Source organism: Heterodontus francisci, chromosome 22, assembly GCF_036365525.1.
Source record: "Heterodontus francisci isolate sHetFra1 chromosome 22, sHetFra1.hap1, whole genome shotgun sequence".
Classification (NCBI taxonomy): domain Eukaryota; kingdom Metazoa; phylum Chordata; class Chondrichthyes; order Heterodontiformes; family Heterodontidae; genus Heterodontus; species Heterodontus francisci.
This window is the reverse complement of record NC_090392.1, coordinates 42004396-42026787: the sequence shown is the minus strand read 5'-3', so window position 1 is coordinate 42026787 and position 22392 is coordinate 42004396. Positions and strand designations below refer to the sequence as shown.

The 22392-nt window shown below is 40.8% G+C and overlaps 1 protein-coding gene across 1 annotated transcript in view; it reads right to left on the bottom strand.

Moving 5' to 3' along the window:
- prdm10 (PR domain containing 10) overlaps positions 1-22392 on the bottom strand; it is a 222800-nt gene that overhangs the window by 122659 nt on the left and 77749 nt on the right. Inside the window, exons 13-16 of the mRNA XM_068054249.1 lie at positions 21737-21809; positions 4869-4952; positions 941-1056; positions 262-498 (exon numbers count right to left, since the gene is read on the bottom strand). Of these exons, the coding sequence (XP_067910350.1) occupies positions 262-498; positions 941-1056; positions 4869-4952; positions 21737-21809 (510 nt within the window). The remainder of the gene's footprint in view (positions 1-261; positions 499-940; positions 1057-4868; positions 4953-21736; positions 21810-22392) is intronic.

Sequence of the window (22392 nt, the reverse complement as noted above, 5' to 3'; positions counted from 1 at the left end):
CAAGGCGCAACAGTTGAGTTCAATGAGAATTGTTATGACCAGGTGAGAAAGAGGTCTAGGGTTCCCTCTCAGCCTTCACCTGGTCTTACCGGAACAAGGTTTAATTTTTAACATACCTTTTTTTTTAGCTCCCCCTTAGTGAATCCTTGTTCACTAACTTCCAATTATAAGGCAAAGAAACTAGCCAAACAGGTTTTCTTAGGTTTAAAGAAAAAAGGTTGAACTTTATTCATCTTAAACCGTAATTTGGTTAACACCTACAGATACGCGATGAACCCACACGAGCATGCATGCACGATACACACATGCAGCTAGAAACAGAAAAGAGAAGAAATGAAGTGGAAAAGATTGAGGCAATATCTGAAGCTGGTTTCGGTTACTGTTCTTCAAGCTTGTTGTAAAGTCCTTGATTGTAGGGGCCCAGTATTCTTCGCAAACCTTGTTCGATGGAGGAGACTTTTCTCTCTTGAGTTCATGTGTCCTCAGTGGGTGCAGAGGCTTGTGAGAAAGAGATGGGAGCAGACAGGAGAGGTCTCCTCACTCCAGGAGCAAACAGTCTTTCTCTCTTCAAACTCTTTGTACAATTCAGAAAAATCCAGGTTGCCAAGCAGGTTAGTCATGTGACTAGCTGGTCTGACCACGTCTGTTTGTGGATTCTCTTGTCTTAGCTGACCCCGAAATGTCTCTTCTTACACACAATACCTGGTGCTCAAAGTCCATTGTGGGTTAAACTGGAGCAGGGAATAGCCCCTTTGTCCCTCCAAGCACTGTCTGTCAGTATGCAAATGTTTTTTCCAGCCACGGATGTTCTGTTTAACAAGTCATTTCCTCGCTCCAGCAACAGTTTAAAATCAAATTTCATATGACAAAATTAATATGCCTCATTCTTGGCAGGTGGGGGGTCTGCATGTCAGGATGTTTTGTTTTAGTGATTGCTGACATCTGTGGAGCCCTCTGAGCAGAAACGTTTGTCGCAAGTTTGCTGTTCAAATGTATCCATGCATATGTAAATACGTTTTGGAAACTCAGGTTTAGCATTTGAATAGATTGCGCAGTCTTCAGAAAAAAAAGTTGGGGGAAAATCTGCAGCTGGGATATTATACACCCACTGGATTCTTTTATATTTATCTACTTTGGAAACACATTGAATATCTAACAAATATCACCCCAGAACTCAAAGCATGCCATATTCAGACAGGCACGAAAAACCCAATGAAAGTTAATTCCTGTGCTCTATGTGAGATCTGGAGGAAGGGCTCTGCTCTGCAGTAGGGAATCTGGAGTCTGGAGCCAAACTTTGGTTGCTGTGATACCCCCCTCCCCTTGTAGGCTGGAATAAGTTTCTAGTGATTTCTCATAGACTCGGTGGTAGGAAAATTATTGGATAAAATTATGATGGACAGGATAAATCTTCATTTAGAGAGACACATTTCAATCAATAACAGCATGGAAAGATTGTGTCTGACTAACATGTTTGAATTTTTTGAGGAGTTAACAAGGAGGGTTGATGAGTGCATTTGATGCAGTCTGTATGGATTTTAGCAAGGCACTTGATAAGGTCCCACATGAAAGACTAGCCACGAAAGTATAAGCCCATGGGATTCAAGGCAAAATGGCAATTTGATCCAAAATTGGCTCAGTGGCAGGAAGCAAAAGTAAATGGTCGATAGGTGTTTTTATGACTGGAAGACAGTTTCCAGCAGGGTCCCTTGCTTTTTGTGGTATATATCAATGATTTGGACTTGATTGCAGGGGGTATGATTAAGAAGTTTACTGATGATACAAAAATTGGCCGTGTGGTTGATCATGAAGAAAAAAAACTGAAGACTGCAGGAAGATATCAATGGACTAGACAGGTGGGCAGAATAATGGCAAATTGAGAGCAATCCAAGAAATGTGAGACAATGCATTTGGGGAAGGAACATAGGACATAGAAAGATAGGAACCGGAATAGGCCATTCAGCCCCTCGAGCCACTCCTGCCATTCAATGAGATCATGGCTGATCTGCGGCCTAACTCCATATACCTACCTTTGGCTCAGTTAGGGCGCTTGAGAGTTACAAGCTCGCCAGGAAGGATCTAAAGGGAGAGCTAAGAAGAGCAAGGAGAGGACACGAGAAGTCATTGGCGGATAGGATCAAGGAAAACCCTAAGGCTTTCTATAGGTATATCAGGAATAAAAGAATGACTAGAGTTAGATTAGGGCCAATCAAGGATAGTAGTGGGAAGTTGTGTGTGGAATCAGAGGAGATAGGGGAAGCGTTAAATGAATATTTTTCATCAGTATTTACAGTAGAGAAAGAAAATGTTGTCGAGGAGAATACTGAGATTCAGACTACTAGGCTAGATGGGATTGAGGTTCACAAGGAGGAGGTGTTAGCAATTTTGCAAAGTGTGAAAATAGATAAGTCCCCTGGGCCAGATGGGATTTATCCTAGGATTCTCTGGGAAGCCAGGGAGGAGATTGCAGAGCCTTTGTCCTTGATCTTTATGTCGTCATTGTCGACAGGAATAGTGCCGGAAGACTGGAGGATAGCAAATGTTGTCCCCTTGTTCAAGAAGGGGAGCAGAGACAGCCCTGGTAATTATAGACCTGTGAGCCTTACTTCGGTTGTGGGTAAAATGTTGGAAAAGGTTATAAGAGACAGGATTTATAATCGTCTTGAAAAGAAGAAGTTCATTAGCGATAGTCAGCACGGTTTTGTGACGGGTAGGTCGTGCCTCACAAACCTTATTGAGTTTTTCGAGAAGGTGACCAAACAGGTGGATGAGGGTAAAGCAGTGGATGTGGTGTATATGGATTTCAGTAAGGCGTTTGATAAGGTTCCCCAAGGTAGGCTATTGCAGAAAATATGGAAGTATGGGGTTGAAGGTGATTTAGAGCTTTGGATCAGAAATTGGCTAGCTGAAAGAAGACAGAGGGTGGTGGTTGATGGCAAATGTTCATTCTGGAGTTTAGTTACTAGTGGTGTACCGCAAGGATCTGTTTTGGGGCCACTGCTGTTCGTCATTTTTATAAATGACCTGGAAGAGGGTGTAGAAGGGTGGGTTAGTAAATTTGTGGATGACACTAAGGTCGGTGGAGTTGTGGATAGTGCCGAAGGATGTTGTAGGGTACAGAGGGACATAGATAGGCTGCAGAGCTGGGCTGAGAGATGGCAAATGGAGTTTAATGCGGAAAAGTGTGAGGTGATTCACTTTGGAAGGAGTAACAGGAATGCAGAGTACTGGGCTAATGGGAAGTTTCTTGGTAGTGTAGATGAACAGAGAGATCTTGGTGTCCAGGTACATAAATCCCTGAAAGTTGCTACCCAGGTTAATAGGGCTGATAAGAAGGCATATAGTGTGTTAGCTTTTAGTAGTAGGGGGATCGAGTTTCGGAGCCACGAGGTCATGCTGCAGCTGTACAAAACTCTGGTGAGACCGCACCTGGAGTATTGCGTGCAGTTCTGGTCACCGCATTATAGGAAGGATATGGAAGCTTTGGTGCTTTTGTGGAAAGGGTGCAGAGGAGATTTACTAGGATGTTGCCTGGTATGGAGGGAAGGTCTTACGAGGAAAGGCTGAGGGACTTGAGGTTGTTTTCGTTGGAGAGGAGGAGGAGGAGAGGTGACTTAATAGAGACATATAAGATAATCAGAGGGTTAGATAGGGTGGATAGTGAGAGTCTTTTTCCTCGGATGGTGATGGCAAACACGAGGGGACATAGCTTTAAGTTGAGGGGTGATAGATATAGGATAGATGTCAGAGGTAGTTTCTTTACTCAGAGAGTAGTAGGGGCGTGGAAAGCCCTGCCTGCAACAGTAGTAGACTCGCTAACTTTAAGGGCATTTAAGTGGTCATTGGATAGACATATGGATGAAAATGGAATAGTGTAGGTCAGATGGTTTCACAGGTCGGCGCAACATCGAGGGCCGAAGGGCCTGTACTGCGCTGTAACGTTCTAATTCTAATCCCTTAATATCTTTGCTTAACAAAAATCTATCTCAGATTTAAAATTAACAACTGTTCTAGCTTCAACTGCTATTTGTGGGACAGCGTTCCAAACCTCTACCACCCTTTGCGTGAAGAAGTGCTTCCAAACATCTCTCCTGAACAGTCTGGTCCTAATTTTTAGACTATGCCCCCTAGTTTCAGAATCTCCAACCAGTGGAAATAGTTTATCTTTGTCAGGCCTGTCTTTTCCTGTTAATATCTTGAAGACTTCAATCAGATCACCCCTTAACCTTCTAAATTCGAGCAAAAACAGGCCGAATTTGTGTAATCCCTCCTCGTAACCTAACCCCTGGAGTCCAGGTATCATTCTTGTAAACTGTAAAGGCTAACAAGATACTATTCCCCACCGATTGAGGGGTACCAGGAAGCATAGATTTAGGCTAAGAGATAGGAGGTTTAGAGGGGGTTCGAGAGGTAATTTTTTCACCCAGAGGGTGGTGACGACCTGGAACTCACTGCCTGAAAAGGGTGGTAAAGGCAGAAAACCTCATGACATTTAAAAAGTACTTGGATATGCACTCGCAGTGCCATAACCTATGGGACCAAGATCTGAAAAGTGGGATTAGGCTGGGTGGCTACTTGTCAGATGGCCACCTTTGGTGCTGCAAATTTCTATGATTTAATAACTCACTGGCTATGGTGGCCCAGCCATTCCCCCTACAAGAAGGAGTAGGTATGAATGGCTCTATTTAGGGAACTGAATCCTTTATGAAAAGGACTCTTGCCATCTTTGAGAACTGAAACCTTCCATGGAGGAAGCCACCTGTGACTGTAGGTGGAAGAATGATAATAACAGAGGATGTGGTTAAAAGGTCATGACCCGAACACACGTTAACCTGGGAAAATGCAAGCTCACCATCTTTCTCAGATGCTTCTTCTAAGGAGGACTGCATCAGTATCGCTCAGGGAGGTGCTGCCAGAGAACAAGGTGATTAGAAGAACCATTTCTATCGCCACTGTGGGAGATTGAGAGTATAAAGCTATGTTAATTTTAGAGACCTTTTCCTGGCAATTTTAGGGACCCTTCTAGTTACTTGCTCAGAGACATCTTCAATTTGGTTTCACAATGTATTTGTGTCTACTCTGAAGATGAATGGTAAAGATAGGAACCATGGAAGATTTGGTACAGGTTTCTGAATGACCAGAATTTATCTGTCTGGGGTGCCTCTGTGACAGGATCATTGCCGTTCTGCTAACTCAAGAGTTCTCCATTGGCTTATAATATTATATAACAATCGATGCCAATCTGTCCTCAGTGCCAGCTTGTTTCTAAAGTACCTTGTGTTCAGAGGCTCTCAGCTCCGCACCAAGCCTGCAAGTATTCAACACTATCCTACAAAGAGCAACCCAATCAGCAACTCTTGACACAGGTGGCTGTCCTTTTGTGCCTTTTTGGCTGTCTGATTTTAACCTCACTGCTGCTGGACGTGGAACTGGGTCAACATTTGCCTTTCATCTCTGGGACTTTACTTCAAACTCTGTCCAGACCCAGGAGATGTAAGTTTTCATTTGTTAGCTGCAATGGCTTTATGTAAAAATGAGTTTGGGCCTAATCCAATTTCTATTGAGCATAGGACTGCTGCACATACGGTCTCATTCAGAAGTTATAGGCTGGCTAAAATCTCAGATTTTTGTAGCACTGGAGGCCATTTAGCCCATCTGTGCCAGCTCTCTCATACTTCATTCCATCCCCCTCTACTTGCCCAATTCCTTTCAAGTTTTACTTGTTGAAGTATTATCCGATTATCCCTATACAAGTGTGGCTCTGTTTCCTTCCATATCCAACGCCCACCTCCATTGTGCCTGGTCAGGTACTTGATGGTTTCATAACCCTCTGTGTGAAAAAAAAATCTGCTAAAGTCTCTTCATTCATAGAATCATAGAAACACACAGCACAAAGGGAGCCATGCAGCCAGTTTCCCTCAGAAAGAGCAACTGTGATTAGTCCCACATCCCCGCTTTTTATCAGTAACCCTGTAAATTCCTCATCCTTAAGTACCTGTCGAACTCCTTTTTAACAATATTTATGAAATCAGCTTCAAAGAACAAAGAATAGTACAGCACAGGAACAGGTCATTCGGCCCTCCAAGCCTGTACCGATCTTGATGCCTGCCTAAACTAAAACCTTCTGCACTTCCGGGGTCCGTATCCCTCTATTCTCATCCTATTCATGTATTTGTCGAGATGCCTCTTCAACGTCTCTATGGTACCTGCTTCCACCCCCTCCCCCGGCAACAAGTTCCAGGCACTCACCACCCTCTGTGTAAGGAACTTGCCTCGCACATCCCCTCTAAACTTTGCCCCTCTCACCTTAAACCTATGTCCCCTAGTAACTGACTCTTCCACCCTGGGAAAAAGCTTCTGACTATCCACTCTGTCCATGCCGCTCATAACTTTGTAAACCTCTATCATGTCGCCCCTCCACCTCCGTCGTTCCAGTGAAAACAATCCGAGTTTATCCAACCTCTCCTTATAGCTAATGCCCTCCAGACCAGGCAACATCCTGGTAAACCTCTTCTGTACCCTCTCCAAAGCCTCCACGTCCTTCTGGTAGTGTGGCGACCAGAATTGCACGCAATATTCTAAGTGTGGCCTAACTAAAGTTCTGTACAGCTGCAGCATGACTTGCCTATTTTTCTACTCTATGCCCCGACCAATGAAGGCAAGCATGCCGTATGCCTTCTTGACTTCCTTATCCACCTGCGTTGCCACTTTCAGTGACCTGTGGACCTGTATGCCCAGATCTCTCTGCCTGTCAATACTCCCAAGGGTTCTGCCATTTACTGTATACTTCCCACCTGCATTAGACCTTCCAAAATGCATTATCTCACATTTGTCCGAATTAAGCCCCATCTGCCATTTCTCTGCCCAAGTCTCCAACCGATCTATATCCTGCTGTATCCTCTGACAATCCTCATCACTGTCCGCAACTCCACCAACCTTTGTGTTGTCCGCAAACTTACTAATCAGACCAGCTACATTTTCCTCCAAATCATTTATACATACTACAAACAGCAAAGGTCCCAGCACTGATCCCTGCGGAACACCATTAGTCACATCCCTCCACTCAGAAAAGCACCCTTCCACTGCTACCCTCTGTCTTCTATGACCGAGCCAGTTCTGTATCCATCTTGCCAGCTCCCCTCTGTCCCATGTGACTTCACCTTTTGTATCAGTCTGCCATGAGGGACCTTGTCAAAGGCTTTACTGAAGTCCATATAGATAACATCCACTGCCCTTCCTTCATCAATCATCTTCGTCACTTCCTCAAAAAACTCAATCAAGTTAGTGAGACACGACCTCCCCTTCACAAATCCATGCTGCCTCTCGCTAATCTCCATCTTTACAGGATTCTAGATTTTGACAACTGACTGAAAGGATTTCTTCTAATCTCCCCTCCAGATCTTTTGCCAACAATTTTGAATCTGTGACTTCTGGTTATTGACCCATTCGCCAGAGGGTTTTTCTCTAGCTACTATATCAAAGCTTCTCATCGGCTTGAAATCCTCTATTAGGTCACTGATTAACATTCTCTATTCCAAGTGTCCCTCATAACTAAAGTTACTCAGCCCTGGTAACATCCGGGTATCCCTCCTCTATTCCCTTTCTAAAGCCTTTATATCTTTCTTAAAGTGTGGTGCCCAGCACTGTGCACAATACTCCAGCTGAGGCCTATCCAGTGACTTACAAAGTTCTAGAATGATCTTTTTGCTCTTATATTCTTCCTGTATTTATAAACCCAAGTAACCCATATGCTTTTTAAACACCTTATCAACTTGCTCTGCTATCTTTAAGGATGTGTATATATGGACACCAAAGTCTCTCTGCTCATCTACACTTTTCAAAATGTGCCATTTATTGGAAACTGTCTTTCCATATTAGTCCTGCCAAAGTGCATCACTTAACACTTCTCCATATTGAACTCTATCTGTCATGCTTCTACCCATTTCTATGTCCTCCTTTAGACTATCCTCATGACTATCTACTACTTTACCAAGTTTCATGTCATCTGCAAACTTTATAATGCTGCCCTCTACACCACAAGTCTAGGTAGTTTATAAAATTTACAAAAATTAAAAAGAGAATTGGACCCAAAATTCACCTTTGGGGAACACCACAGCAAACCACCGGCCAGTCTGAAAAACATCCATCCACCACCACCCTTTGCTTCTGGTCACCAAGCCAATTTTGTATCTATATCACACTTTCCCCTGAGTTCCATTGACTTTCATTTTCTGAATAAGTCTCCTGTGTGGCACTTGGTCATTTTTAAAAAATTTGTTCGTGGGATGTGAGCAAGCTGGCAGAGCCAGCATTTGTTGCCCATTCCTAATACAACTGAGTGGCTTGATAAGCCATTTCAGAGGGCAGTTAAGAGTCACCCACATTGCTGTGGGTCTGGAGCCACAGGTAGGCCAGACCGGGTAAGGAAGGCAGATTTCCTTCCCTGAAGGACATTAGCGAACCAGATGGGTTTTACAACAATCTGGTAGTTTTATGATCACTATTACTGAGACTAGCTTTTTGCTCCAGATGTATTAATTAGATTTAAATTCCACCAGCTGCGGTAGTGGGATTTGAACTTGTGTCTCAGGAGCATTAGTCCAGGCCTCTGAATTATCCAGCTAAATTACCACTACGCCACCATTTCCCCATTTTGAATTGTCACAAAAGTTGTGCATGCCTTTAAGACTGAGAAAAAGGATTTCTCTGAGAACAGTGAATGCTGAACCGGGTGGGGTAGTTGCAAGGCAATCTGTTTTTCTAAGCCATTCAGCAGGGAGAAATGACTGGCTGATGGGGAGTTTTTAGCTTCTCTCTTGCAAGTAAAAGACCAGTTTTGGCTCGAACCTGTTTGGAGACCAGAGAAAGAGATCTCTCTCTGAAAGAGAGTAAAAGACCAGTTTGCTGCTATAAATTGGGTAAGACAGCCCAGAAACGTTTTCTCTTGGGGAATACTTCCTGTATTAAGCGAAATTAGAATTTCTTCATGAAGTTAAAAAAAACTTTGAAGGAGGTGCAAATCTAAGGTATGGAAGCTAAAACCCTTGTTGCTGTTTAGGCCTGAAGAGAGAGGGGAGACTTAGGAAGAGGAGTTGCAAAACTCTTTCGAGAATCACTGCTTCCTTTGCTGAAAGGAAGCCTTGCATTGTTATGGGTGGAAAGATTCCTGTCTCTGGAAACTCTCTAACTCAGAAGTGAGCCCGGTTGCCTTTTTGTGTATTTGAAAGATCCTGAAACCTCAGGAAAGTTTCTGTTGTTGGACTGCCACTTAGAGATCCACGTAGACCTGTTGCTACACCTTTTTATGGGAGATCTGTGTGATGCCTGCTGCAAACAAATTGCCTTGAATGCATAAACACCACAGACTGTTCATTAATTTCACCTGGAGACTATTTGACTTGGACTTGGACACCTCACCAAACCAGAAATATTCTCCCAGAAGGCACAGTGGCGCAGTGGTTAGCACCGCAGCCTCACAGCTCCAGTAACCCGGGTTCAATTCCGGGTACTGCCTGTGTGGAGTTTGCAAGTTCTCCCTGTGTCTGCGTGGGTTTCCTCTGGGTGCTCCGGTTTCCTCCCACATGCCAAAGACTTGCAGGTTGATAGGTAAATTGGCCATTAGCAATTGCCCCTAGTATAGGTAGGTGGTAGGGAAATATAGGGATAGGTGGGGATGTGGTAGGAATATGGAATTAGTGTAGGATTAGTGTAAATGGGTGGTTGATGGTCGGCACAGACTCGGTGGGCCGAAGGGCCTGTTTCAGTACTGTATCTCTAAAAAAAAAACCCAGTTACTTTATTATACCTATGAAATCATTGCAACTTAAACCAATCTTTTAAAACTGGTTAACCGTTGGGTTTTGAATATATGTGTGCGCATGAGGGTTAGGAAGAATACGAAGTTATAAAATCTGCTTTTATATATATATTTTATATATATATATATATATATAAATATAGACTTCTCGTTATTGTTTAAAATTGGTTTATTAATAAAAATAGTTAATTTGTTGTTGTTCAAATAATTCAATCAAATTAATCAGACACGATTGTTTTGGTGATGATATTAAACTCATGCACTGCAGTTACTGATTCACTGGTGGAAATAGCTTTTCCCTATTTATCGCATCAAAACCTTTCCTTAATTTTTAACACTTTCATCAGATCTCCTCAACCTTCTTTGTATTAATCGCTGAGTCCCAGTCTTTTCTCTAGTCTCTTCTTTATAACTAAAGCCTCTCATCCCTGTGATCATTATACAGGGGTGTACCTCCCCATGGTATTAACATTCATTGTAAGGTAAGGAGCTTAAAGTTGCTCATAATATTCTAACTACAGCCGAATCAATGATTTGTACCGATTTAGTATCGCCTCTGCTTTTGTATGCTACAATCCTATTGATTAACCCTGGGATCCTATATTCTGTTTTTAAAACAAAAATTCATGCTCCCTATTCTTGCATTAACTGCAGATATGGATATTGTGCCCCTATACCTAAGTCCAGATAGCTAAATAGAGAGGGAGGGAGAGGGGAAGGGGGATGAAGAGGGGAGAGAGACGGGGAGGGGATAGAAGGAAATGGGGGAAGGGGAGGGATAGGGGGAAATGGGGGGAAGGGGAGGAATGGGGAAGAAAAGGAATAACTGTCTAAGCAACCCCAGGGAAAACATTGTTCACAGGCTCTGGTCTGTTAAAACATTAACCACTCCTCTCCATTTCCTGTCCTTTAACCAACTGCCTATCCATTCCCTTTAACTGTGTGTTTCTATTTTTAAGCCTGTTCAGCAACATCTCATCAAAAGTATTTTTTTTTTTAAATGATGCATTAGAGGGGAGCAGAGTCGAGGCATCTTTACCCTGAATCTGACTGTGCTACAACTGAATTGGGAGAGCTTGATGTTAACACTGGGTGCTTAAAATAAAAGAGTTCCATTCTCCAGCACATTGAGCACACAATTATTTTTTTCATAAACAATGGAGTGTTGGGTTATATAGAAAACCCAAGACAAATGGACCTGGCAGCTGTGTCATGTTTTGCCAACAAGAATTGCATGCATCATTTGTGCCTATTATGGTAAGCAAACTGTTACTTCAACAGTATTTAAAGCCTCTGGCACAGTGTCCTAACTGTACAGTTTGACAATATATTATGCAGGTGAGTGACTGCTCAGTGGGGCCACACCATCATTTTGAGTGTTAATTCAGCCCTCTTTTGGTTTTGCCAACACTCCAGATTTCTGATATGATCACCTTGAAATAATGCAGTCGTTTATTGCTGTTGCCAAACAAGCCAAACAGAACCCTCTTTGTCATCAGACAAAAAAAAGCTTGTCATGATCCTACCTAATGAAGACAACACCATTTCTGACACACACCCCTGGTCTTTCCACATAGCCCTGCCTATTTTCCCTTTCTGTTACCATTTGGGAGTTTATTACAGACCTCTAAATTATGTGAAAGAAATCAAGGAAGAGATTTGAAAGCAATTTAGAGAAGTTTGCAGGATCAACAGTAATAATGGGGGACTTCAGCCATCCTAAGGTCGACTGGGTTAGACAAAGGTTTGTGCAGAATGTGGAGACATTCTTAGAATACATCCAGGACTGATTCCACAATCAAGTGGGAAGAATGCAGCGCTTGATCTGGTTCTAAATAATGGAACAGAACCAGTAATTGACCAGAAGTTAAGAGAGCACTCTAGGTTATTCTATAACCTGACTTTCAGCAGGATAGAGACGACAAAATCAGATTAACTTATAAAAAAAAATGGCAGATCAAACTGTGGACCAGCTGTGAGAAATATTTAAATACGAGATGAGTAAGGTGCAAAGTAAATACATTCTGATTAGGAATAAAGCGTGTGTCGTAGGCAGGGAGTCCATGAATAAATATACAGCTTAGAACAGAAATTAGGTTTTAAAAGTCCCTTTCCTCAAACCACCTATCTAACCTTTTCTTCAGTCACTAACTCTAGTAGCACATTCTACAGCCTCAGAGTCCAGTGAAAAATAGTTTCTCCTGCTATCTATCTTAAAACTCTTACATTTCATCTTGTAATAGTGTAGGTCAGATGGTTTCACAGATCGGCGCAACATCGAGGGCCGAAGGGCCTGTACTGCGCTGTAATGTTCTATGTTACTATGTTACTATGCTCCCTCATTCTAAGCCTCAATCACTGGAAACATGCGGTATTGATCTAATCTGCTCCATCCCTTTTAACTTTAACCATCTCAACAAAATCATCCTTTAATCTCTGAAAGCAGTCCATTTTTTCCAGTCTTTCTTCATGTTTGTGTTTGCTCATACCAGGCATCCCAGTAAGTCAGTACTGTGCTGTTTTTATCGCGTTAGCATCCTTCCTGTGTGGAGCCTAAAACTATACACAACACTCCAACTGTTGTCTTATTGAAGTTTTACGTAGATTCGCCATTCCATCTCAACTTTTATATTCTATACATCTTACCATAAAACCCCAGTATTCCATTAGTTTTATTCATGGCGTTACCAACTTGAGGTGCTGCTTTCAAGGTCTTGTTAACCTGAACCCTGAAATCTCTGTGCTCTGCCACACGACCCAATTAAAGTACAATTACCAAGAAAAACTTTACATTTACTGACACTGAATTCCATCTGCCACTTTTTTTGCCTTTTCCACCATCTGATTAGTGTCCTCTTTGCTTTTTGGTCCTCAGAATTATTTACTGTGCTTCCTATGTTAGCATCATCTGTAAGCTTGGAAAACACTCTCTAAAGTCCTAAATCCAAATAATTGCTGTACACAGTGAACAGAAACAATCCCAGAACAGTTTACTGTGGAACATGGTGGTCTATGTCTAACCACTGAGAAACTGCCCTAAATTACTACTCTCCGTTTGCTCCCTTCCAAACAGTTTTAATCCAGGATATTACCCTCCTCCTAATTTCATATCCCTTCTCCAATGGTATTCTGTATGGCATCTTGTCAAAGGCTTTCTCAAAGTTTATGTATACCACAACTACTGCTTTCCTCATCCACCATATCTACCACCTCCTCAATGGACTTGTCAGTTTGTTGAACACAATCTTTTGTCCTGAAATTCATATTGGCTGTTTCTAACTATTTTCTCTTCACCTAAATATTTAGCAATTTCATTTTTAATTAAAGATTGGATAATTTCCCCTCTCAGATGTTAAACCAACTGGTCAATAATTGGGTTAACTGTTTCATTTTTTTTTTAAAGATGGGGTATTTAACTGGCTACTCCCCAATGCTCTGATCAGTAGATTTCTGAAATATTATTTCTAAGTCCTCTGCTATTTCTTCCCCCATTTCCTTCAGCATCCTTTAATATATTCATTCAGGTCTCAGGACTTGGACCTCCTTTAGCTTAATTAGGTCCCTTCAATATTATTCCTTTGCAAGTGACCATCTAACTCCCTTTCAAAAGAACTTATGGACTCTATTTCAACAATGATTTGTGGCACAGAATTCCACATTCTAACCACTCGCTCTATAAATCACCCTTCAATACTTCTCGTCATTATCTAAATTTTGTGCCCTCGTTATCATTTCACCAGTGGTGAAAATATTTGTCACCATTTGTTACCTTCAATTTAACTATTCCAATGCTCTCCTGGTCGGTCTTCCAGCCTCGCCATTCAAATTCCAGCTCATCGAAAGCTCTATGCCCATCTCCTATCCTGCACAAAGTCCCACTCACCCATCACGCCAATCTTCGCTGTCGTATATTGGTTCCAAGAACTCGAAATGTCTCAAATTCCAAACTCTCCTTCATGGCCTTGCCAAATCCCACCTTTTTAACCTCCTTCAGCCCAAAAATTCTTCCCCTCCTGCCCCCAAGAACTCACTGTTCCTCACACTCTGTCCACAACTTGTGCATCAGCCCCTCCCTTAGCCCCAACATTGGCAACGGTGTCTTCAGCTATCCAAGCTCCATACTCTAGAACAGGGGTTGGAAACCCTTTTTACCTTTTAGGAAAAAATTGCCAAAAATAAAACTTTGGGAGCCACAAGACAAAAAGAAATAAAAGCATGGATTAAAGACACAAGTATACCGCAAAAGGAAAAACATGGTTATCGAGAATCGAAGGAACATTATGTGCTTATTTGATACTGAAAAAGCCATTTGCTTTAACTTCTCTCGATGATACAAGAATGATTGCAGATACTGCTGAATTTCATGTAATTTCAATCTTGTACATACGTCGGGCAAAAATCCAGGTTCTACATTCCTGGAGCAGGTAAAAACTGTTATTTTAATTTTCAAAGTTGAATTGTGATGCTACTCAAATCTTAAATTTGCATCCGGCTTTATTAAGCTTTTTCTGGAGAATCATAATGGTAGGTTTTCTTTCACTTCTAGGTGGATATTTTTCGGGTTACCAAATGTCAAGCAGAATTTGATTTTTTGTTAACATGAAACATTTCATCCCATATCAGATATATGCAAGGCCTGTTTGGCTTGGTAGCAAAACGAAATCTAGTCATCTCTAAACTAAAGTCACTCTTTTCATCTTCGATGATTCTGTTTCAACCAATTTGCTATCTGTGATTAAATTCATTTTCCCCCCAAATATGATGCTTATAACCCCTTTTTCCCCCTGCAAATCTTTTTGTATCCAAACATTTTTTTATTCGAAAATCAGAGGTAAATGCACATTAAAACACTTTTTTTTTTGCATCTTGTGTTATCGATTGTTATGGCTGTTCCACATCATTGGTTAGGCCCTGTTTGATAGACATCAATTTTTTTAAAATCTAAAGTTACTTTAATGTTTTAATGTAAATACATGTTCAACTTTGAGAACAATAGAAACATGCCCTTACAAATGGATTTCAATCCGTGATTATTTTACAAAAATTTATGCCATGTGTTAGGCACTGCAATTCTTCATCTTAGACATGAAGAAAATAGTCTTTCCTCAGATTTTTTTGTGAACTGATATTTTCTAAAACTTGGTATTTCTAATCCAAATACATAGCAAATGGCTAAGTGTCGCGGAGTAGAATGCATAATTTGCATATATAATAAATAATACATGTATCAAATTTATACATCAATAGAAAAAAAATTAAAATAGACCAAACTCTGAATTATTGCATGTTTTGAGAGTTTTTGAGTTTTTATTTTATTTTTTCTTCGCATGGCCAGTATTTGCAAGTTCAGGTTTAATGCGTCAAATCTGCATGAATTATGCATAAGCATGTGCAAAAAGAAAATGTAAAAATGGTGAACCATATTAATTTAATGGAAAAACAGTACACTTTCACTTTGAGTAAAAAACTAAGAAATATATGTATATAACTGAAAGAATGCTTTTTATCTTTGCTTTTAGAATAGACCGTATAATAAATAGATTTTTTTTTTACTATAATTTTGTCAGTAAAGTCATCTTTAAAACAAACTAACTTAATATGTGCAGAATTAAGACAATTTTTTCAACTACTGATTCTCATGATAAAAAAGTTTCTAAATAGCACATTCAAAATAATTTATCCTCTCAGCTATATTAGAAAATTAATAGTTTCAAGCAAAAAATCTGTTCTTCGAACCAAAGGCATAATCTATACTCATGGTGTAGCTATATCACTCGAGCAGGTTTATTTAGACCACGATGATGTGTTTTGTTAAAATAATCATATGAAACTGTAAAGTGTAGCATAATGATTAGCTTTTATCCCCACAATAAAAGCACGGCTCTTACTTCCTCAGCAAATGAAACAAATCCCATGTGCGATACTTCTCCTAACATAATTTATAAAATTTTCGCATTAAATAATTTTGAATGCTAAATTCTTGTAAAATTTATGAACTGAATCATGAGCTAAACTGTCAACAGCTAAAGATTGTTAAAGATTGTTTAAACATTTATCCTTAACAATCCCTAAAAATGCTATTTTGAAACCCGACAGTGTAGAAACTAAATTTTTGATTAAGCAAATGAATAATTCAATAAGGAAATTGTGTTGCCGTCTAGTTCTTCAATCTGTCATTTTGTTGACATAATTTTTTTTAGGCTTTTTCATGATAATGTGATCCTACTGGAAAAGGTTAAGAGCCGCAAATGATTCTGTTAAACAGCCACATGCGGCTCTGGTGCTGTGGGTTGCTGACCCCTCCCTGCTCTAGAACATCCTTCCTAAACCTCTCAGTTAAGATACGCTTTAAAACCTCCTCTTTGACCAAGTACTTAGTCACTCCTACTAATATCTTCTACTTCACTTTTTTAATATTATGAAGCACCTTGCATTTTAATGTTGGAAAAACATCCCAAGTTGTTCTTTTGTTTTTTTTTACCATGGCAAAACATTTTGGAATCTTGAAAGCTTCTATCAAATCAATCCATAACATACTCATGTTTCTCCACATAACTGTAACTTCACATGCCTGGTAACAACCACTTAGCATTTTCTTTAAAACTGCGTTTACAGCCTTCCTATAATGGGGTTCTCAAGACTCTACAGAATACTATAACTGTCCAAATTAAAGTCTTATATAAGTTCAACATTAGTGCTTTTGTAAATCAATGACTCAAGATACAAAGCCAAGCTTTGTTTTGGACTATAAAACTGGTAGCACAAGTAGAAATGACCTGTGTATCTGAACACTAAGGTCATCCACTCCATTTAGAATCCCAAGTGTCAGCTTGGCTCAGTTGGTAACAATTTTGTTCAGAAAATTATTGGTTTAAGCTCCACTGCAGACTTGCACTGACATTTCAGTGCTGCCTTGTCAATGCCCTGTCTTTCAGGTAAGACTTTAAATCAAGGCCTTGTCTGCTTGCTTGGGGATTCATTGAAATGATCCTGTGGCACTTTTCAAAGAGCAGGGAGTTCTCCTAGTAGCCTGGCAAACATTCTTCCCTCAACCAAGACCACAGAAAAATGGATTATCGCTTCACTTATTCATGAATTTAGGACACTGTTTATGGCAGCTGGCTGCCCGCAAATTGGTCACTACAAAAGTGCATTGCAAAATTTATCCACTAGTTGCAAAACATTTTATGCCATTATGAGGATGGGATACGGCATGATATTAATTCATGTTCTTTCTTTTACCAACATTGTGGACTTCCATTTCCTATTTTACAACCAAAATGTATTACCTTGTATTTTCCTGCATCTGTTGCTGGATGCCTATCTTAAAAACAAAAGAATTTACAGCACAGGAGGCGGCGATTGGGCCCATCATTTCTATGCATACCAAAAAAGAGCTATACAGCCTACTTCCACTTTCCAGCTGTTGGTTTGTAGCCCTGTAGGTTACGGTGCTTTAAGTGCATATTCAATTAGTTTTTAAATGTGATGAGGGTTTCTGCCTCTATCACACTTTCAAGCAATTAGGTAAAGATCCCCACCATCCTCTGGGTGAAAAAATCCTCCTCAAATCCCTTCTAATCTTTCTGCCAATTATTTGAATTCTATGTTGCTTGGTTATTGCCATTCTGCTAAGGGAAATAGATACTTCCTATCTGCTCTCAGCCCTTCATAATTTTATACGCCTCAATTAAATCTCCCCTCAGACACCTCTGTTCCAAAGAAAATAACCACGGCCTATCCAATCTTTTCTCATAGTTAAAAAAATCTCCAATCCTGGTAACATCATATCTTTCATGTAATGCGGTGACCAGATCTGTATGCAGTAGTCTAACTGTATGTAGCCTAACCTCCCTGCTCTTAAATTCAATACCTCGGCTAATAAAGGAAGGTATCCTATTATGCCTCCTTAACTACTTTATCTACCTGACCTGCGACCTTAAGGGATCTGTGGATATGCACTGCAAGGTCCCTCTGTTCTTCTACACTTCAGTATCCTACCATTTATTCCATGCGTTCCTTTACCCTGTTTGCCCTCTCCAAATGCATTACCTCACACTTCTTTGGATGTCATTTGCCACTTTTCTGCCCAACTGACCAGTCCATTGATATCTTCCTGCAGTCTACAGCTTTCTGCCTGACTATCAACCACCACACAATTTTTGAATCACCTGCAACTTCTTATTCATGCCCCTACATTTAAGTCTAAATCATCGGTATTTACCATGATAGATCGGCAGTCTTTCACAATCTTAGTCACAGTTTGCCATACTCCACAATTTGGATTGTTAACAAATTTCAACATTGTTCCCTCAACTCCTAAATCCAGAAGATTTATATACACACACATACATATATAGTGAATAGGAGCACCACTCACCTCTTTCCTTCTGAGAAACTTGCGTTTACCCTTTCCCTTCTCCCTCCACCCATCTCACCTGGGTGGTACATTTTCGAATGATTTGTGAAAATCCATTTAAACCATACAGACTACTTCTTTTCACTCTCCTGTTATTTATGTAAAGGTTGGTCAATCATAACCAGGTTTTTCGAAATCTGTGTTGACTGGTCCTGATTTAACTCACATTTCTCTTACAGTGCTTTGTAATTTCATCCTTAGTTACAGGCCTTAGTAGTTTATCAGCAACTGAAGTAAGACTGACCAACCCATACTTTCCTGGCTTCCCTATCACCACTTAAATGTGAAGTGAATGGAAAAGGTGCTCACAAAGTATTTCACCTCAGTTTTCTTTTTACTGAAGAAGGTGAAAGTGGGTGTGGAACATCCACTACTCGAGACAAATATTCAAAAGGACATTGTGTTTAAAATAAATATAATTAAACTAAGAGGACAAGTCCCCAGGCCCAGATGGTATGGATTCAGGAATACTGAAGGAGGTTGGTGAGAAAATAGTGGAGACACTAACCATAATGTTACAAATATAATTGACAGCATGAACTGTGCCAAAAGACTGGAGGATGACAAATGTTGAACCCTGTTCAAGAAAAGGGAAATTGTTAAGCCAGGAAATTACAGGCCAGTTAGTTCCACTTGGAAAACAGCCACAAATCCTGACCTTTAAAGTGTCAACCTGGCTCAATGGTACCACTTTCACCTCGAATCAGGTCATGGGTTCAAGATTAACTGCTGGAAGCACATAATGTAGGGTGTTACTTCAAAGCAGAACTGAGGGAGTGCTGCATTGTCAGAGGTGCCACTCTGCAGATGAGACGTTTAAGTGAGGTCCTGTCAGCCTGCTTGGGAGGAAGTAAAAAAATCCCATAATACCATACAAAGAAGAGTCGGGACTTGTCTCAAGGTCCTGGCTAACATTGATCACAAAATTAACCAGTTACAGTTGCTGTTTGTTGAACCCTGACATGTGCAAAATTACTGCCATGTTTGCCTGCACAACAACAGTGACTGCACTTGAAAAGTAATCCATTGGCTGTAAAGTGCTTTAAAAACATAAGAAATAGGAGCAAGAGTGGACCAGATGGCCCCTGGAGCCTGATCTGCCCTTCAATATGATCATGGCTAATCTTCTGCCTCAATTTCACTTTCCTGCCTGATTCCCTATATCCCTTGATTCCCTGAGACACCAAAAATCTGCCCATTGCAGCCTTGAATATACTTTAAGAAGGAGAACCACAACCCTCTGGGGTAGAGAATTTCAAACAGTCACAACCCTTTAAGTGAAGAAGTTCCTCCTCATCTCTGTGCTAAATGATCCCTTATCCTGAGACTGTGCCTCCGTGTGCTAGACTCCCCAGCCTGGGGAAACAACCTCTCAGTGTCTACCCTACCAAGCCCCTTCAGAATCTTTTATGTTTCAATGACGTCAACTCTAATTTTTCTAAACTCCAGAGAGTACAGGCTCAATTTATTCAGCCTCTCATCATAGGACAACCCTGTTATCCCAGGAATCAATCTAGTGGATCTTCGCTGTACCATCTCCAATGCAAGTAAATCCTTCCTTAAATATGAAGACCAAAACTGTGTTGTGGTCTCACCAAAGCCCAGTACAATTATAGCAAGACTTCCTTATTCTTGTACTCCAACCCCCTTGCGACAAAGGCCAACATGGCTATAGCCTTCCTAATTGCTTGCTGCACCTGCAAGCTAACTTCCTGTGTTCCTTACACCAGCACACCCAAGTCTCTCTGAACATCAACATTTAGAAGTTTCAACACCTTTTAAAAAATATTCTTCTTTCCTATTCTTACTACCAAAGTGACTAACCTCACACTTCCCCACATTATACTCCATCTGCTACTTTGTTGTCTACTCGCTTAACCTGTCTATATCTCTTTGCAGCCACTTGGTACCCTCCTCACATCTTACATTCCCACCTAACTTTGTATTGTCAGCAAAGTTGGAAATTTTACTCTCGGTCTCTTTGTTGTTATTAATATATATTGTAAATAGCTAATGCCCCAGCACTGATCTTTCCGGCACTCCACTAGTTACAGCCTGTCAACTTGAAAATGCCCCAGTTATCCCTACTCTCTACTTACTGTCCGTTTACCAATCCTCCATCCACGCTAATGTATGACCCTCAACTCCATGAGCCCTCATCTTGTCTGTTGACCTTTTGTGTGGCACCTTGTATGGAAAGAGGCAAGTAAACTACATCTACAAGCTCCCCTTCATCTATCCTACTAGTTACATCCTCAAAAGTCTCTAATAAGTTTGTCAACATAATTTCCCTTTTATAAAACCATTTGACTCTATCTGATCGTACTATGATTGTCTAAGTGTATTGTTAAAAGAGTGTCAGGCTAATTGGCCTGTCATTCCCCGTTTTCTTTCTCTTTCCTGAAATAGCAGTGTTACATTTGCTAATTTCCAATCCTCTGGGACCTTTCTAGAATCTGGGGAATTTTGGAAAATCATAATCAGTGCATTCACTATCTCTGCAGCTAGCTCTTTTAGAATGCTAGGCTGTAGGCCATCAGATACTGGGGATTTGTCGGCTTTCAGTCTTTTAAGTTTTTCCAATTTTTTTTTCTGCTGACATTACCTTAAACTCGTCACTCTGTTTAGCCCCTTGGTTCCCCTCTATTTCTGGTATGTAATTTGTGCCTGCTATTGTGCAGACAGACATAAAGTATTTTGTTCAACATCTCTGCTACTTCCTCATTCCCCATGATTAATTTCTCCTGCCTTTGCCCCTAAGGGACAAACATTTACTTCAGCTACTCGCCTCTTTTTTATATATAGGTAAAAGCTCTTCCAATCCGTTCTAATATTCTTGACTAGTTTACTCTTACACTCTTATTTTTTTTCCTTTTTATCAACTTTTTGATCACCCTTTGCTGTGTTTTAAAACTCTTCCAATCCTCAGGCTTTCTACTATCCTTCGCAACATTCTAAGCCTCTTCTTTTAATCTAATACTATCCTCATCTTTCCAAGTAAGTCATGGCTGGATCTTTCTAACTTAGCTTTCATTTTTTTGATGGAATGTATTTTTCTGGAACATTTTGAATTGTTTGTTTAAAGGCTTGCCACTGTTTATTTACCACCAAGCCTTTTAGTCTATTTATTCAATCCACCTTAGCCATACCTCATACTATGCTCGAGTGTGTCACTCTCAAACTTAATGTGGCATTCAATTGTATTATGGGATAACATTTTCCCAAAGAATCTTTTACAATGAAATTACTAATTTACCTTGCTTCATTACACAATACTAGATCTAAAATAGCTTTATTCCCAATTGATTCCTCAACGTATTCTTCCAGGAAACTGTCATGAAAGCATTTTAAAAACTCATCTTCCAGTCTGCCTTTGCCTTTGGGCCACTGAAGGTGAAATATAAGCTCTTTCCTTCATCTAGAGCAGTGTATAAGCCCTGCTGACACACAGTACATTGACTGCTGACCCTACAAGTCGTACGATAGAGGCAGTCACTCACCTTTCCGTTCCTCCTCGGAGATGTCATGGATCTTCCGCTCCACAAAGTCTGCATATGATGCTGCATACCACACCTGCAAGCACACACACAGCAACGCTCAGAGAAACATAGTCTGATGTTCATGGTAGAGCATGGCTATGGCTACCCGGCCCGAACCCAACGGGACCCAACGACATGCGTGGGGTCGGGTCAGGTTGGGTCGTTCTTCCGGGTCCGCATTCAAGCTCGGGTCGAGTCGGGCAGGGTCGGACATGCTCTACCACCACCTCCAGTAAGTGGCTCCAATCTTAATGTACTTTTTGGACTTGAAAGGTTGTTTAGTTACAGTTTTTTAAGCTTGTGCAGTTAAGTAACAAAGTGAAAAACAGATGCTAGGTTAACAGATGGTCGGGTTGGGCGCGGAAAAAAACCGAAAGGATTTGGGCCAGGTCAGATGTGGTTCTGTTGGGTCGGGTTTTATTTGCAGACCCAAACCGGCCTTTAGTTCATGGTCACCATGACCCCATGAGATTCACAGCAGTCCTCGCCATTCCCTTTGTTCACTGCGTCACTTCCTTATTATCAGAGAGTATTTCAACCCCATAGCCCATTAGATTCCTGGTTTTAACGAACACTATTGCTTTTCCTCTTGCCAACTGTGCCCCACCCGCCCCACT